The 15,769-nt window shown below is 55.9% G+C and overlaps 1 protein-coding gene across 3 annotated transcripts in view; it reads left to right on the top strand.

Moving 5' to 3' along the window:
• RRBP1 (ribosome binding protein 1) overlaps positions 1-15,769 on the top strand; it is a 65,358-nt gene that overhangs the window by 34,544 nt on the left and 15,045 nt on the right. For all 3 annotated transcript variants that reach the window (XM_072799964.1, XM_072799963.1, XM_072799962.1), the window contains exons 3-8: positions 5,105-5,253; positions 6,367-6,489; positions 10,070-10,222; positions 11,056-11,174; positions 13,591-13,744; positions 15,501-15,639. In XM_072799964.1, the coding sequence (XP_072656065.1) occupies positions 5,105-5,253; positions 6,367-6,489; positions 10,070-10,222; positions 11,056-11,174; positions 13,591-13,744; positions 15,501-15,639 (837 nt within the window). The remainder of the gene's footprint in view (positions 1-5,104; positions 5,254-6,366; positions 6,490-10,069; positions 10,223-11,055; positions 11,175-13,590; positions 13,745-15,500; positions 15,640-15,769) is intronic.

Consider the following 15,769-nt stretch of genomic DNA (forward strand, 5'->3'; position numbering starts at 1 on the left):
TGGGAGCCACACAGGGTCCCCTGGCCTCCACTGTTGGGATGGCACTCATGCAGGGTCAGGATGCAGCAGCCTTTGGGCCTGCCTCTGTGTGTCTGAGACAAGCTTGAAGAACTGGTTGGGATGTTTCCTGAAAAAATAAGTGCTTTTGCTATTGGAGTTCTCCCCCAGCCCTCAAGACCTCATGCCTGTGGCAGCTCCACTGCCAGAGTCCCTGGATTGACACCCGGGCCTCTGCCCCCAGCTCAGCTTTCTTGGCGCCCTTAGGCCTGGTGCTTGGCCCTGGGCTCTTCCCTCATCTGCCTCTGTCTCCAGTCTTGTCCCCAGGTGTCCTGAAATAGCATTCTCCAGTTGCAGACCTTTCTCCTACTGGCGTTGCTCCTTGCCTGTGAGATAGAATCCAGATCCCTGGGGCGTGTGAAGACATGGACTTACTCTAGTCTTGCTTCTCTCTGCTTGGAATAGTGAGGCCCTTCCAAGCCTCACTGCCTGTCCTCGCTGCCCTCCTTTCCCCGCCACCCTCGCTTTCTCCTCACCCAGCAGTGCCTGGCTGAAGCATCCCTTGCTTTGAAATCTTTTCTTGGCACTGCTGCCACGGTTGCTTCCTTGGCAGCATGCCCTCCGCAGGTTCCCTTTGTACGGATCTGCTGCATGGTTGCCATGTGGCCCATGTCTCCTCTGCCTCTTAGCTGGCAGTTCCACCTCCAACTTACCTTTCCAGGGACTGACTGCCAGGTACCCAGCGTGAGCTACTTTGTAGATGGAGGCCGTTGGGACCTGCCTGCCCTGGGCCAGGCCACCGGGCACCTGCATACACCAGCTCCTGGCGTTAAGCGGGATCCCTGTGATGGGCTGTTGCAGGGCCCAAGCCATAATCACCTCCCATTGATGAGCAGCTGTTGGCACCACCCTATTGGTCAAGTTGGCAAGATGTGAGCTGTGCGGGAGCGTGCCAGTAATGGGGAGAGCGGAGGGGCTGCTGCCCATAGCACTGGGTCCCAACACTGAGACCTGGCTGCTGGGGGTGCTGGTAGTTAGGCAAAGAGAAAACTCTCCCCAGAGGACTCCAAAGTTGACAGTGAGAAAGGAATTCCTAAGTGCCTTTTTGCAAGATGAGTTTAATTTTAGGTGACTGGACCTCCCAGCGTGGTCACAGAAAGGCACCTGGTTTTGGAATATGAGGCATTAAGCACATTATCCGGTGCTGCATGCTCCTTGGCTGGGGGCCCTGGGAGCAGAGGGCCATCTCCCATCACAGTATGTCCCTGCTTTACAGACATGTTGCCCCTTCAGCCTCATGACGGTGCAGACCAGGGTGCAAGGCAGTGTCTGTGGGCTCTGCTGCTCTATCTGCAGGGCTGGCTCCTGGGCACCACCTTTGTGTGACTTCCCTGTTCCTTTGGTGGGAATGGGAGGAAGGGCAGAGTCGCTTTAGCCCCCATGAGCCCCTCCTGTGACTGGGGCTTGAAGGTGGCTCTGTTGGTTGACTTTGCGGTGCTTTTTGGGCCAGGCATTGTTCCAGGCGTGTTGGGATTTCATCTTTCCAGTGAAGCTGTGAGAGAGGAACAATTGATTATTACCCCCATTTCATAGATGAGGAAACCAAGGCCAAGGATGCCCAGGTAGGCAGGTGCTGAGCTGGAAATTGAGCCCAGGCCACCTGGCTCAGGGGCCTTGTTCTGACCTTAGTTCCCCATTGCCCAAGGACAGAGGTGACCTGCAGGTCAGACATAGCCCACATGTGTGTTTGTTCAAGCCCACAGTGGTTTGATTTATTTACTTTTCATTGAATTCACTGTCAGCACTAAAGGTCAGGAGATGACACATAAAAATCTTATTTCCGGCTCCCCCTGGCAAGTCTACACCTCTGAGAGTTCTGGCCCAGACCCCATGGAAGCCGTCCCCTAGAAGTGAAGGAACACTCCAAGGAGGCTGGACCTCCCCCCCCCCCGCCCCCCCGAGGCAGACCTGTGCAGCCTTGCGGGGCCCAGCCCCTGGGGGTGTTAACTGGGTCCCCTGCCAGACGGGTCAGGATTACTCCAGAGCAGTGAAACCCTGGTCCTGTCTCTCCACTCTGCTTTCCTGCTACATCCTTCTTCCTCCAGGCCTTCCTGCTCACCCGTTCCTGGTATTTTGGACTCACCAAGTTGGGCAAAGCACGGGCTGTGGGAGCAGGCTGCCAGTGAGCTGACCTCCCTAGAATTCACTGCCTCGTGGTCTTTATCAAGTCGGTGGCTTAACAGATGAGATGTTGGTCTTTGACAAATTCATTTTAGTGCCTTAAGGTTTAACAATACCAAGGATTATTTCTCATCTTCGAGTATTTGCTGAAGATGTGTAACATGCCAGCCCGTGTTAGGTCCTGTGGGCATGTTACTTATTGGTGGGAGTCAGTGTGTCCATCTCCCAGGAACAGGCATCGAAGTAAACTTAGTGCCACTGGTTTGGTGAGAGGATCTTGAAACGCAGAAGTAAATGCAGTTCACACGGGGTCCAGAAGTTCTGGTTTATACTTCTGAGTACTTTTTTCTTTCATTTTTACTTCCCCTGATTTGGGGGAGAATAAAGACAGCCCCATTCTTCCTAAAAGAGCTAATTAAAAATTATAAAGTTTTGGCTCTCTAAATAAAATTTAAAAGATGGTGTTCATATGAACACAGAGAAGGCCATGGAAGTTTCTGTGGGGAGATTGGGCAGGGGGGTGGGAGTTCAATTTTGCTGTATGTAATTTTAGATTGTTCCACTTGTTCAAGTTTTCCTTACTTGGTTCACTAAAATATCTAATGACATTTAATATAATTAGAAAGTTTGCATAAAGGTGAATGGCACAGGATACTCTTGGAAACATTCTACAGACAGAGTGTGTTAGGGTCCGTCTCCCTGGCCCTCCAGGAGGGCATGCAGTCTGTCGAGACCACTGGGTATGTCTGTGAGGAAAAAGAGCTCCAAAGAAAATGTAGCTCCATTATTTAGATGTCCCCTCTCCTGCCCAGTGGTGCAGTAGGGACTATTGGGACCTAGAAGAAAGGAATTATGGACCATCCTTCTAGGTGGGACTTCAAGAGAGGCCTGAGCCCATGATCAGTGTGAGGCCTCTGTAGGGACATGGCCAACAGGGGTTCAGGGGGGCCTGCTTTGGGGGGGAAAATACAGTGTGAGCCGCATGTGTGAGCTATACATGTAATTGAGACTTTCCTAATGGCCACACGAGAAAAGGCAAACAAGAGAATTCATTTTAGTGATATATTTTTTTAACCCAGTTTACCCCAAGTATTATTTCAACATGCAGTCAATACAGAAAATTATTACAGTTTACATTCTATTTTTTATTTTTTCCACACCGAACCTTCAAAATCTGGGGTTTACTCGTACCTGTCGTACACGTGGGTTCGTGCTAGCTGCATTTCAAGTGCCCGGGAGCCACGCGTGGCTGGTGGCCCGCATATCGGGGCGCACAGTACACCTTGCCCAAGTCAGGAGGGGAGACTGTGTGGTGGTCGGCTTCAGAGAGGCTGTCCTGCCCAGTCCTACTCTGGCTATATCTTTGAAAGAGTGGACGTGCCTCTTCTGGAAAACCTTGGCAGTGAGCATCTAACAGGCTGAGGGGGAGAAGCAGGGGGCCTGTCAACGGTGGGGTTTTCTTGCAGTAGTGAACTCAACAGTGGGTTTTTGCTTTGTTTTTGGCTCAGCTGTATTCAGAATGCTTTTCCTGGTGCATTTAAGTTTGCCATTAAAATCATTTTACATATGTATCTCAGTGAAAAGAGGAAAGGCAGAAGGGAGCGTGGACCCACCTCCACTTCACTTTCATGACACCTTTGAGCTCTTAGGACTTTCAGGGTGGTGGTTTTTACTCTCCCCGGCTTCACCAAGGTAAGGAATTCTCCAGAGAAGGTGCTCATAGCAACCCACTCGCCCACGTCCCACATTCCCCCATTAAGGTATCAATGCTAAGTGCTTTGACTTGCGATGAAAATATTGTGACTAGTCAGTGAAAATATTATGACAGGCCAGAGACTTTAGGGTTGCCATGGAAACCTCCCCCATTCATTGTCCTCTGGGAGCTTGGTGTTGCTGGAGGTGCCTGGGCAGGCAGGCCTGTTGCCCTTCTGTTGCTTGTCTCTGCCCACCACCCCCACCCCTCCCACCCCCCTCCCCCTCCTCCCAGTCACTGGGCCATGGGGAAAAGCTGGGCCTCAACACGAGGAATTCCCCGGGCATTTCAGGGGTATTTGTTGCCAGCTGGGGCCCCTTGGTTCCCCCTGTCCTGTCCTCAAGGCTGCAGGAGAGCCTGCACAGTGAGTGTGAGTGCCCTGTGTGAGTGTGTGTGTGTATGGGGGGGAGGGCAAGGGGGCATCAGGAGCACTGCAAAAGTGACAGGTGGCTGTTGGTACCTGACTCTGTGCCCTTCAGGAAGTCACTCACGGACACGGACAATCAGGCAGGCCCATTGTGAAAGAACCCAGCCCAGCCTCCCCTCCTAAAACCGGCCTGAGGCTTCGAGAAGCCGAAAAAATTATGTTTGAGCCCGGATGTGTGGGAAGAGCCTTTGGTCCCTGGGACCACTGAGGTGCCGCCTGAGAGATGCGAGTCTTTGCTTTCCATCCTTCTCTCATGACCATGGGGTTGCGGCTGTGAGGTCTGTGTTCATGCAGGGCCCTGGGGCCGTAGGGCTTGGTCATGGCAGGCGGTGAAACTTGCTGGACCATGCAGGGTGAGAACTGGACCAAACACTTTGCTGGAAAAAGAAGGAAAGAGAAAAGCACCTTTGGGGAAAGTGTGCCTTGCTTAGTTCTCATTTTGATGATACATGGGGGGAGGGTACACCTCCTCCAACCCAGGAAAATAGCCTTTCTTTATTTTCGGGGACCTTGCCTCCTCTGCTCTCTTTGGGCAGTTGGGAGGGTTGTGCAGGGATCTGTCATCTGTCCATTTCCCAGCACTCTGAAAGAGCCCAGGGTTCCCAGGCAGGCTGTGCACTTGGCCTGCATAGCCCAGACAGCTGGACGGTCCTCGACTCGGCCTGGTCCCCGCTGCTTCGAGGCATGACCCGCTTGGTTGCTGAGATCTGAGGCTAAGTCCCTGCTCCTTCTCTCTCCCTGCACAGGGCCTCCAGACTCTGACAGCCCTCTCTACCTCCCCTACAAGACGCTGGTCTCCACAGTTGGAAGCATGGTATTCAACGAGGGTGAGGCCCAGCGGCTCATTGAGATCCTGTCCGAGAAGGCTGGTGTCATTCAAGACACCTGGCATAAGGTGGGCCCAACCCTCCCTGCTTTCCCCTTGGGGCCAGTGAGTTGCAGTACTTATGTGGTCCTGGGCCCCCAGTCACCCCTGAGTGATCCCATTGGGCTGGCCATGAACAGCTTGCCAAGCCACACAGAGTTCATATAACAGCCTCCACTTGCCTCTCTGGGCAGAACCCTGTCAGCCCCTCTCAGGCACAGGCTGCGTGAATCACCCTGCGTATGCCTCAGCCTCACCCTCTGCCTCAGACCCAGAAGCAGGAAGGCCATTACAGGCCAGGGCTGCGCTCTATGTCACATGAGCCTGAGGGTGAACGTGGGAGCTGAGGTCCAGCTGGCTTGTGTGCAGGACAGAAGGTTGTAGGGACACGCTCATGGTAGGGAGCCCTGTGACAGTCTCGGGAGCACCTTTCTCTGATGTCCCTGCCACTGGGGGCCAGTTCAGAGGCTGGCACCTGTCCTCTGGTGCGTATGGTGAAAGAGCTGTCCCTAGGAGATGCTGCATGGCACATGCTTGTTCCTTATCCAGAGTCAGAGCTGTAGGTAATTTTGCTGAAGAGTTTTGTGGCACCCTTGTGGTAGGTGATGTTGGCAGGTGTCCTGAGAGCCAGGCCAGTGACTCCTGCCCTGAGGCCAGTGGGGTTTACTTCCGTCCTGGCCCTCGCTGAGGTGTGGCACGTCAAACAAGTCACGCGGGCTGCCATGCCTCTAGGCCCACTGTACACGGGAACTGTTTAGACCAAAAGCTTTGGATATCTGGGGTAGTTTTTAAGAGCGTGGTGTTTCCCACTAACTTGGACCAATGGCGGCCAGGGCCCCTTCCTACCCCACTGACGGGCAATTAGTCATCATTTCCAGCTCGGTGCCCACCCCTTAGCTGCTGTGAGAAGCCTGCAGGCTGCAAGCTGAAGTGTGGAGATCTTGGGAGGGGAGGTCTACTCTGGGGATGGCGGCCTGCGGTGAGTCTGGGCCTCTCTCCTTGAGGAGACGGTGGCTGAGCAGGGGTGCGTTTCCCCAGAAGTGTGTGGAGTCATCTAGAAGCCCTGCCTCACTGCTGTCTGGTCATGCGTCTGGGTCTGGTTTCTGGAGCAAGCTGTTAACACTGCTCTGTGGGCACTCCTAGGCTACTCAGAAGGGTGACCCCGTGGCGATTCTGAAGCGCCAGCTAGAAGAGAAGGAGAAGCTGCTGGCCACAGAGCAGGAGGACGCGGCTGTTGCGAAGAGCAAACTGAGGGAGGTGAATAAGGTAGGCTGTGCGCCTGCCCGGCCATGAGCGGGCCGTGCCAGTGCTGCCCCAGGATCATGGGCTGGCCTTCCTGCCTGGGCTCCTTGCTCAGTCGGGCCTGCGGGCTTGTACCTGGCTTTCACGGTGGTAGGTCTGTGGCTGTGGAAGGCCTCGCTGTCTGGGAGCTGCCGACCTGGGACTGGTTCGCCTTTAGTGGCCCCTGTAGAGCTCTAGGGGGTGGGGGCTCCCTCCCATGACTACCTAAGAACACGGGGATGTGAACTTGGGGATTGGGGCCTTCAGTAGGTGATGGGCCATCGTTTTAGGGTATGTACCCTGAAAGGAGGTTGGGCCCTGTGGATCCAAGGTAGATTTGTTGAGAATTGGAGCAAAACTTCATGGGGAAGGGAAGGCAGGGGACGGCAGTGGAGGAGCTGCTTTTCTCCCTTCTCTGATGTCTGTGGAGCAGACCTGCAAGGAAACGGCTGGCTCCTTCATATCAGCTGAAGGCTTGCTGTCCACGTAACATTTGCGCTTCATAAATGATAGTCACGGGTCCAAGCTGCCACAGTGAGCTGGGGGGCATCACTCAGGATGTGTCAGGATACATGGCACAAAGGCCCCCCCCTTCCCCCCACCACCCCTGTCAGAACTCCCTGGCCTTTTTCCTTCCCTCTCTCCTGGGGAGAGCACTATGGGGCTGGTTATACCCAATTTGAAAGCTGTCTTTTTCAGCAAAATTCTGTGGCTTGCTCTCACCCTCCCTCTGCTTACCTGCCTCTTCTGTCCAGGCAGCAGGCCCAGGGAGATGACCTAGGACTGGGGGTCTGGGCTACAGCCCTTCCTTGGGCCACCTCTATCTGCTTGTTTGAGAATAGTCAGAAACCAGGTAGGCTGAGTTTCTAACCTCAGTTGGAGGGATGCGGCCCCGAGCCAAATAGTGAAGTTTGTGTGGTGGAAATGGCAAGAGCAGAGGATGGGCCTTTGGATGGTAACTCATGGTTAATGCTCTACCCAGGAGAAAAGAAAAAGACAGGTCTCTGTGGCCTTCCTTAGAGCTCGGGAACCTTCTGCCCAGTGGACCCCATCAATCATCTCTGTCAAGACTGTCCATGTGTAGCCTTCTTCCTTTGTTGGGTAAATGCAGGATGGCTGGAGCCACTCGCCCTGCTCCCAGGAGCTGGCTGTGCAGCCTCTCTGCCTGGGCCGGTAGCGTGCCCTGGGCCATGAGTATTTATACCACGGAAATCCCAGCCCTCCCACCCTGAGGGCCAGCCAGCCAGCACACCGTTGGTTAAGTCTGTGGTTTCGGGGAGCCATCCTTCTGTACCCTGTTTCCGGACAAACTGAAAAATCCCTGTGAGATTCATTGACCTCCCCTTATCCCCACCCCGCCCCAAATAAAGTTCCAGTGGGAGGAAGTGGGAGCGAGTATTCCCACAGCTGCCAGGCCATGTGGCTGTCTGGCTAGTTGCTTGTACCTGCCCCCATGAATTTAGGGTGGGCTGGAGGTGTGATGAGTGAGTGCAGCCTCTGCCAGTCCCGGTGGCCTGTGTCTTCTCCATTGCTGGGGTCTGCGACCACCGTGGGCAGGGCACCAGGGGCCTGGGGGGAGCAGACCCTGCAGGAGGCCCCTTGGATGCTGCCCCTCATGCTGGACGCTTACGGCTCTTGCTCAGTGGTGGCCCCTTGACAAGATTTCCAAAACCACATTGGCAGCCCACCTACAGATGCCCTCCCCACGTCCAGATGCGTTCCAGCTCTCGCCTGGTAGTGTCTCCCTATCTGCAAGCTGCAGGGCTCTGTGAGACACACAGGGACACACCCTTGGTGTGCATTACCCATCTCACTCCGAGGCATCCAGGCCCCCCTCCCCTGACCACACCCTCCTCCCTGCAGCCTGAGGAGGCTCTCTTGTGCTCCCAGGTGCTAACGTGGTCCTGTGAAGGCCCTCTGTAAGCAATGCCAGTAGCTCCTAATCCTTAGACTGGAGTCTGCACCCCTCAGCTCCCTCAACACGCTGGCCCTTCATTGCCATCCCTGGGCCTTGCCTCCTTACCCTCAAATGCCTTTCCCTGCATAGCTGGCTGACATTTTCTCCTTATGCTTGAAGACTCCTTTGGCCTCCCTCCTTCGAGAAACCTTCCACAGCCCCGCTTTCTTCTCCCTGCGCCACGGAGGTCATCACTGAAATCATGTGTCCTTGTGATTCTGTCCCCTGTGATTCTGGCCACCTTGCTTGGCTCAGCCCAGCAGGCTGCTTGTTCATGAGTGGCCGCTGAGGCCTAGGGCCAGCACACAGTTCAGAGGAAGCCTTCCCAGCCTTGGACGATGTATCTCCCCCATGGATCAGTGAGGTCTGCTTTAAAATAGGGATCATGACCCTCATCTTACCAAGAGAACTGAGAGTGAGATGCCCGCTTGTGTCAGAGTGGATGCACACTGTTGGCCACCTCTCTCGTTCCTATAGATAATCAATGAAGTGTGTCCCTTAGTGTGGCCCTCATACTCCTATGGGCTCTCACCCTGAGTGGAGCCTGAAGATGATGGTGTAAATGGTGAGGCCAATGGGTCCCGGGTGGTCTCAGGGAAGGCCAAGCACACACAGCAACTCTGGTACCCAGAGGCCCCCCCCTCATCAGCCTAGCTTCTCTCATACTCTCTGATTGCTCTTGTCCCAGCCAGGGGGGATACACTGGCCCTTTGGGATAGGTCTCCCTGGCAGCCTTGTCTTGGAGAGCAAGAGAATTTCCCAATTCTCTAGTCTCCTGCCCAGGATAGGGATGGGACAGGGCCTGGAGTCTTGTGAGACACTTGGTCATTGTGGTCACACAGGCCAGCTCGGCCCACACCAGTTGCCAGTCTGGGACAGAGGCCCTCTGGGCAGAGAGCACCCCCACCCCAGGAGCCTCTTTGCATCATCCTTCCAGGTGTCACTCTCTGCTTCCTGTGGCTTCCAGCCATTGCCATCTTTCAGGAATGACACAGACCCCAGCCAGCCCCTCTCCCATGACAGCTCTTCCCACCCTATGCTCTGCCTTTGCCTGGATCAGGTTCCCAGACCCAGCATCTTGTGTTCATCATGGGCATCTGATACTGACCAGAGCAGATGTTCCCTAGACTGCAGGGAGGACCAGAGCAGCTGTGCCAGAGACCCAGCCCCTCCAGGAGTGGGGCCAACCCCCTAGTCATGCTGGGATGGGCATTGTCTGTGTCCCCACCCCAGTCATCAAGGCTCACAGCCTCTGCTGTCCTGATACAGATTCTCAAGTAGGGCATCCCAGGGCCTGGATGTCAGGGCCCCAGCCTCGCCATGGTGTTGTAACTCTAGCAGGGCTGAGTCAGGGATGCCGGAGAGCACAAGACAGTGACATGTTTACTCGGTTCCTTCTGTGTCTGCTATCTCCACATGGTTAAGGCCTGCCATGGAGGCCCCTACTGGTCAGGCCAGTAGGCTTTTCTGGGGACCCCTGTCTCATGCTGATTCTCTGCCATGGCTGGCTTGGTCTCTCTGGGAACTCAGGAGAAGGGGTCTTAAGCTCCCAGCCCCAGGTGACATCTGGGATGTGATGACGTTGGTCCTGCCTTCATTTTCTCCTAGGAGCTGGCAGCAGAAAAGGCTAAGGCAGCAGCGGGGGAGGCCAAGGTGAAGAAGCAGCTGGTGGCCCGGGAGCAGGAGATCACAGCCGTGCAGGCGCGCATGCAAGCCAGCTACCGGGAGCATGTGAAGGAGGTGCAGCAGCTGCAGGGCAAGGTAAGCTGCCAGTGGGGAGCACTGTCATAGGGCCTGGGGTGTGTGGGGGGGTGCCCATGGTGCAGGGGGTTGTGTTCAGAGTCTGGTTTGGTTTAGAGGGAGGGGCCCTTTCATCTGGCCAGATGTTGCCAGCCAGACCACCATGGGTGTGTTTAAAGGTCAACAACCAGGAAGCTATAAAATAGACTCTAAAGAGCGCTTTTCGAAAACATCCTGGTCCCAAGTGGGCAGCGCCACGTCCTGTCTCCTGGGTGCCGGCGAGTCAGTTCCCAGCCTCCATGTGACTCCATGGTCATGCCAGCTGGCTCTTCTTTCTCTGCTTGAGGCTGGGAGGAACCTGTAGAACCAGCGGCCTGAGCTGCCCGAGGCCAGTGGGGCCACCTGGAGCCACTGGGCCTTGTGAGTGGTGCTCTGCTTGTGCTGGGCCATGGCCTCCTCCCCACTGTGTGGCTCAGGACGCACCACAGGAAATCTGAGGGCAGGAAGCCAGCCTTCCTCGGGACAGTTGTAGGCTGTGGCTTGTGGCTGCATGCTCAGTGTCAGAGTAGTTAACCTGGTGACATCAGAGGCAGAATGCATGGAGTGGGTCTGCGGCTCAGGCCAAGCGCTTGCTGCCTGGAGGCTGTAAACAGCGAGGCTCAGGGGTGGGGGAGATCACCCTGCCTCTGATGCTGGAGCTGTGCCTTTCTAAGGGGTGTCCTCCTTACCCTGTGTGGAGAGGGTGACGCCCTTGGCGCGTTTGTTTGTGAGCTGGGACCTCACTGGCCTCACTTCCGAAGCCAGCTCCCTGTGAGGCCGAGTGGCACTCTGATGGCCCTTCACTGACTTTTCAGATCCGGACCCTTCAGGAGCAGTTGGAGAACGGCCCCAACACACAGCTGGCCCGTCTGCAGCAGGAAAATTCCATCCTGAGGGATGCCTTGAACCAGGCCACGAGCCAGGTGGAGAGCAAGTAAGCTCAGCAGCCCCATTCAGACACCACGAGGGCATCTTGTTGGGGCTCTGGAGCTCAGGAGGGGTCCCCTAGCCTCCCTTGAGGCTTTGAAGGTGCATTCTAGTTTCTTATGAGATGTGGGGCTGGCGTGGCAGCCTGGCATGGGCCCCACAGGTGAGTGCGTGGAGCTGGCTGTGCATTTGCATTCTGTCCCCACTGAGGGCTCTGGCCCGACACTCCACGCTGCCGTGTGCTTCTGAGTAGCCAGGCCTTCCGATGCACAGCTGACATCCTCACATGTGGTCAAGGCCCCAGGGAGAGCTGGTGAGCCCCAGCCTGCCCGGGCCCAGTGCCCACTTGTCCACACGCCCCTTGGGTGCTGGCTGGTGCTGGCATCTGGCCCTCCTGGGGAGCACATACTTCTTCCACGTCCATCCTCACCACATCCTGATTTGAGGCTTTTAAAAACTTCTGAAGGTAGCCCAGAATATCAGGGGCTTGCAGATTGTCCCGGTTCAGAGTTTGATGGTGATGCAGGGACCCACTGTAGCCTGAGCCCTTGGATTCTCCCTTGGGGACGGGGTCTCTGTGCTGGAAGGGACGTTTGTCCTCGGATGCACTGGTATTAAGTACTGCATTACAGCACATGGCCTGACCTGTTCAGTGGAGTCCAGAGAGTGGGCTGACCCCAGAAGGCTGCAGTGACCTCACTGAGTAAAGGGCGGGGCAGCTTTCCTCTGACTTCCTGACTTGAGCATTACAATCACAACAGGCCAGCCCAGATGAAGCCCCACTGTGTTTCCTTTTGATTCACACTTTCTTGCCTTCTGGGCCTGAAGCATCCTGAAAGGACTTTGTGGGCTTCCGTATCATCCCCAGAGCACCCTTTTTGGCCAAAAACACTGATAAAGGGAGAGGATGCTGGTGTCCTCTGTCCTTTAGCTGCACGTCAGGTGGGGAGAGTGTCGTCAGCCCAGGAGCTGGGCCAGGAAGGGGAGTCTGTGTCCCTGTGTCTGGTTTTGTGGGGGGCGGGGGCTTCCCCCAGGGCAGAGTGTGATCTAAAGGCCTCCTCTCCCAGGCTGGTCTTTTCTGTCTGGAGATCCTCCCTGGGTGTGTCTAAGTGCACATCTTCATCCCCAGCCTGGTCTGTCAGCAGACTAGGGGTTTGGTAGCTGTGGTCTCCTTAGCAGCTACAAGCAGAAGGTGAACAGGGGGGTGGGAGGAACGCTTTGGCTTCCCCTCTCATGTGGAATCCACTGCAGCCTCCTGGGGAAAGTGGTAAAGCCTTTAGACCTGTGACGCTAAGGTGCAGCCTCTGGCTCCCTTTGTGGAAGGTCTGCCCCACACCCCCACACCCGTGGGGTGGCGTTCCCAGGCCAGGGCTGGCATTCCCAGGGCTCCAGAGCAGTCCCAAGGAGCCACCCACCTAGCCTCCCACCTCCGTCCCACGGTGCTGGAGTCCAGCCTTTCATGGAAGCCCTCCCATCTTGAATCTTGGCCTTCGGGTGCTTGAGCTACCTACCCTGCAGAGGGCTTTGGGACGGCCACCCTGGTACAGCCAGGAAAAGCCGAGTGCAGAGAGGTAGGGCCCACCTACCCCTCAGCCAGCAGAGCACAGCTGCTCTTGGCTGGGTTTCTTGCCTCCACCTGGTCTGCTGCCACCTTGCGGGGCTGTGGGCAGTCTTGTCTGTCCCCTCTGTCTTGCCTCGTACTGTCCCTTGGCAGTCCTGCCTTGTAGAGGTGTCCTAGTCCTAGTGAAGGGGGCTGGTGTGCCGACCAGCTCCTCACCCTGGGGAAGGCAGGTTTTCACTTGCCTTTCTTTTTCTTTTTATCACGTTTTCTTCCTTCACTTCCGGACTTGTTACCAGTCCTGAGATCCAGTTTTTGCACAGTGTTGATTGCACAGTGTTGAACGGTCCATTTTGTAAAGTGCCTCAATCCCCCCACTTCCGGTGGCCTCTTGGCCTAGCTGTGGTGCAGTCATCCGGACAACTGGGGTGCATGGATCCAGCTGGCTGCTGACCCCCCTCCCTGCCCCACACCTAGAGGGTACCATGGCCAAGTCAACTTGCATCTGGAGCATGTCTGGTCCTAGATCAGCAGGGAGGAAAAAGGTGTCTTGCCTTTTCTCTGAATTTCTAGCTGTTTCTGGGCAGGGCTCCCAGGGGACACTGTAGTGCACATTTTGCTCTGGCTCTATATGGTGTGTATACCATGCTGATAAAAGAACATCTTCACCAACACGCATAGAGCTCAACATGACTGACAGTTCAAGAGACTTCAGGGCTTGGGCAACCACTTGTGAAAGAGTAGGTGCCCTGGAGGGAAGGCTTGACCGCCATTCCCCATCACCCAGGGGCAGCTCTTGTAGCCGGTGAGAGCTGACACGAGGCTGCTTCAGTCTGTCAGTTGGGGGCTGGTGACTGTCTTGCAGGCAGAACACCGAGCTGGCCAAGCTCCGGCAGGAGCTCAGCAAGGTCAGCAAGGAGCTGGTGGAGAAATCAGAGGCTGCGCGGCAGGAGGAACAGCAGCGAAAGGCCCTGGAGACCAAAACAGCCGCCTTGGAGAAGCAGGTCCTACAGCTGCAAGTGAGTGCCACCTAGGTGCCCCATTCACTCCGCCCACCAAGCCCCTTTGCAGAGAAGGGACAGAGCAGAGCTTGCTCGGCCACCTGGGGTCATCCTTAACAGCCAAGATTTTGACAGCAGGTCACCTGGGCCTGCTGGGGCTGGAACCTTCAGCCTGGACCTCCTTAGTAACAGTGATGGACAGTTCACGTGGGATGGGTGCTTTCAGTGTGGTAAGCATCGTCCTCAGTGCTTTGCAAGCATTAACTCAGCTAATTCTTATTGTCACCCAGTCAGGTGGGTGCTGTTACTGTCTATAGGTACTCGTAAGGAAACCTGAGGCTCAGAGAGGTTAAGTAACTAACTAGTCTGAAGTTCACATGGAGGCGGGAAGTGAGCCCTTGGGTCTAGCCCCAGAGCTGTTTCACCTCCCATGTTTGCCACCACCTGGGGTACCAGTCTCTGGCCTCAAGGCTGGGCAGATGTTCTTCCTTTTCAGCCTCTGGATGTGGTCTGGAAGCTCTCAACCTTCCCAGGAGACTGGCCGTTCTCCCCCAGAGTACCCTGAGTGACAACCAGGATGGCCTCAGCCTCAGGGCTCTGCTGCCTGTTGGCCTCATGGCTTCCAGATCCCCCAGCTGGCCAGTTTGGGGGCAGGATGCCTGGGAGGGGGGAGCCTTGATGTCTTGCCTGCTGGGCATTTAGGAATGCTGGGGGTCTGCAGGGCTCTTTTCAGCTCAGTCACTGAGGTTAGGCTGCACTGCGTGGGGCAGTGGGCTATCTTACGGAAGGTAGCACATGGCAGATATGGTGATGTTTGAGTTTTGCAGGGGATCAAAAAGGAACACAGTTTAGATTGTTTGGGTGGAACTGAGAGGGATAATTTGGTATGTACTGACTTTCATGTGAAGCAGGTCTGCCCATACCAGTGAGATCAGAACCACTGGCCTGGGCCTGGCCATATTATGTTTCAAAGGTTTCTGGGTATTTCTGCTGCTTCTGGGGCTGGGACCTCCACTCTGGCCCCCAGCTTTGACCATTATGTTGTGCCATTTCTAAGGGACCGGGGCTCTCACCAGTAAGCCCCAAACTCTGAGCATCTTCTGTCCTCCCAGGCCTTGGGCTCCCATCCCAGCCTGGGGCCACTGAGAGTCCTGTCTCCCTTCTGATGCCAGAGCTTCTGGGAGTAGCCACCCACAGGTGGTGAGGGAAGGCAGGGCATGTGGCTGCTTCCTCTGCTGTCCTGGGGTTAACAGTGAGGCATCCCTGGTGTCTGCTGGGGATTTCAGAGCCTCAGTGTCCCCATCCATCACATGGCCATGACCATAGTACCCGAGTCATGGCCTGGCTGGGCATTAACCATTCCGATACCCACACGATGCCTAGAATAGGGCTCTGCACGGAAAAAGCTCAACAAATGTGAACCTTAAAAGGGCCCATGTAGGAAGTCTGAGTTAGACTGGAAGTTTAGGTTGTGGGAAGCATCTCTGTGTGTCACACTGAATTCAAAAGGGGGCTGCTGCTTTTTAGCAACCAGGCTTCTTCACTTGAGGCCTCTGCCCGAGAACTCCCTTTTCAGGGGCCAGAGTGGGTGTGGCCTCCCAGAGTTTTGCTGTGGGTGAACTGACTTCAGAAATCCAGGGGCGTTTTATAACAGTTGTTGGGGGGCAGGTGGCAGGATGTGAAGAGCTCTCTGTGTCTGTGACCTCAGAGCCAGCTGAGGGTCCGGCCTCCCTCCAGCCTCCTCACGGCCCTCTTGCCTCTGCCCGGTCCCCAGGCATCTCACAAGGAGAGTGAGGAGGCCCTGCAGAAGCGCCTGGACGAGGTCAGCCGGGAGCTATGCCGCTCCCAGACCAGCCATGCCAGCCTGCGGGCGGATGCCGAGAAGGCCCAGGAGCAGCAGCAGCAGATGGCTGGTAAGGGGCTCCCAGAGGGCCCGCGGGTGTGTGCCAGACGTGGGTCTACACAGCACCCTGGCCCTGCTGCCAGGCCAGAGCCTATAAAACAGGCCAGCCCTGTTGGCGAGTGAGGACAGCATGGCATCCC

The sequence above is a fragment of the Canis lupus genome, chromosome 26, assembly GCF_048164855.1.
Source record: "Canis lupus baileyi chromosome 26, mCanLup2.hap1, whole genome shotgun sequence".
Classification (NCBI taxonomy): Eukaryota; Metazoa; Chordata; class Mammalia; order Carnivora; family Canidae; genus Canis; species Canis lupus.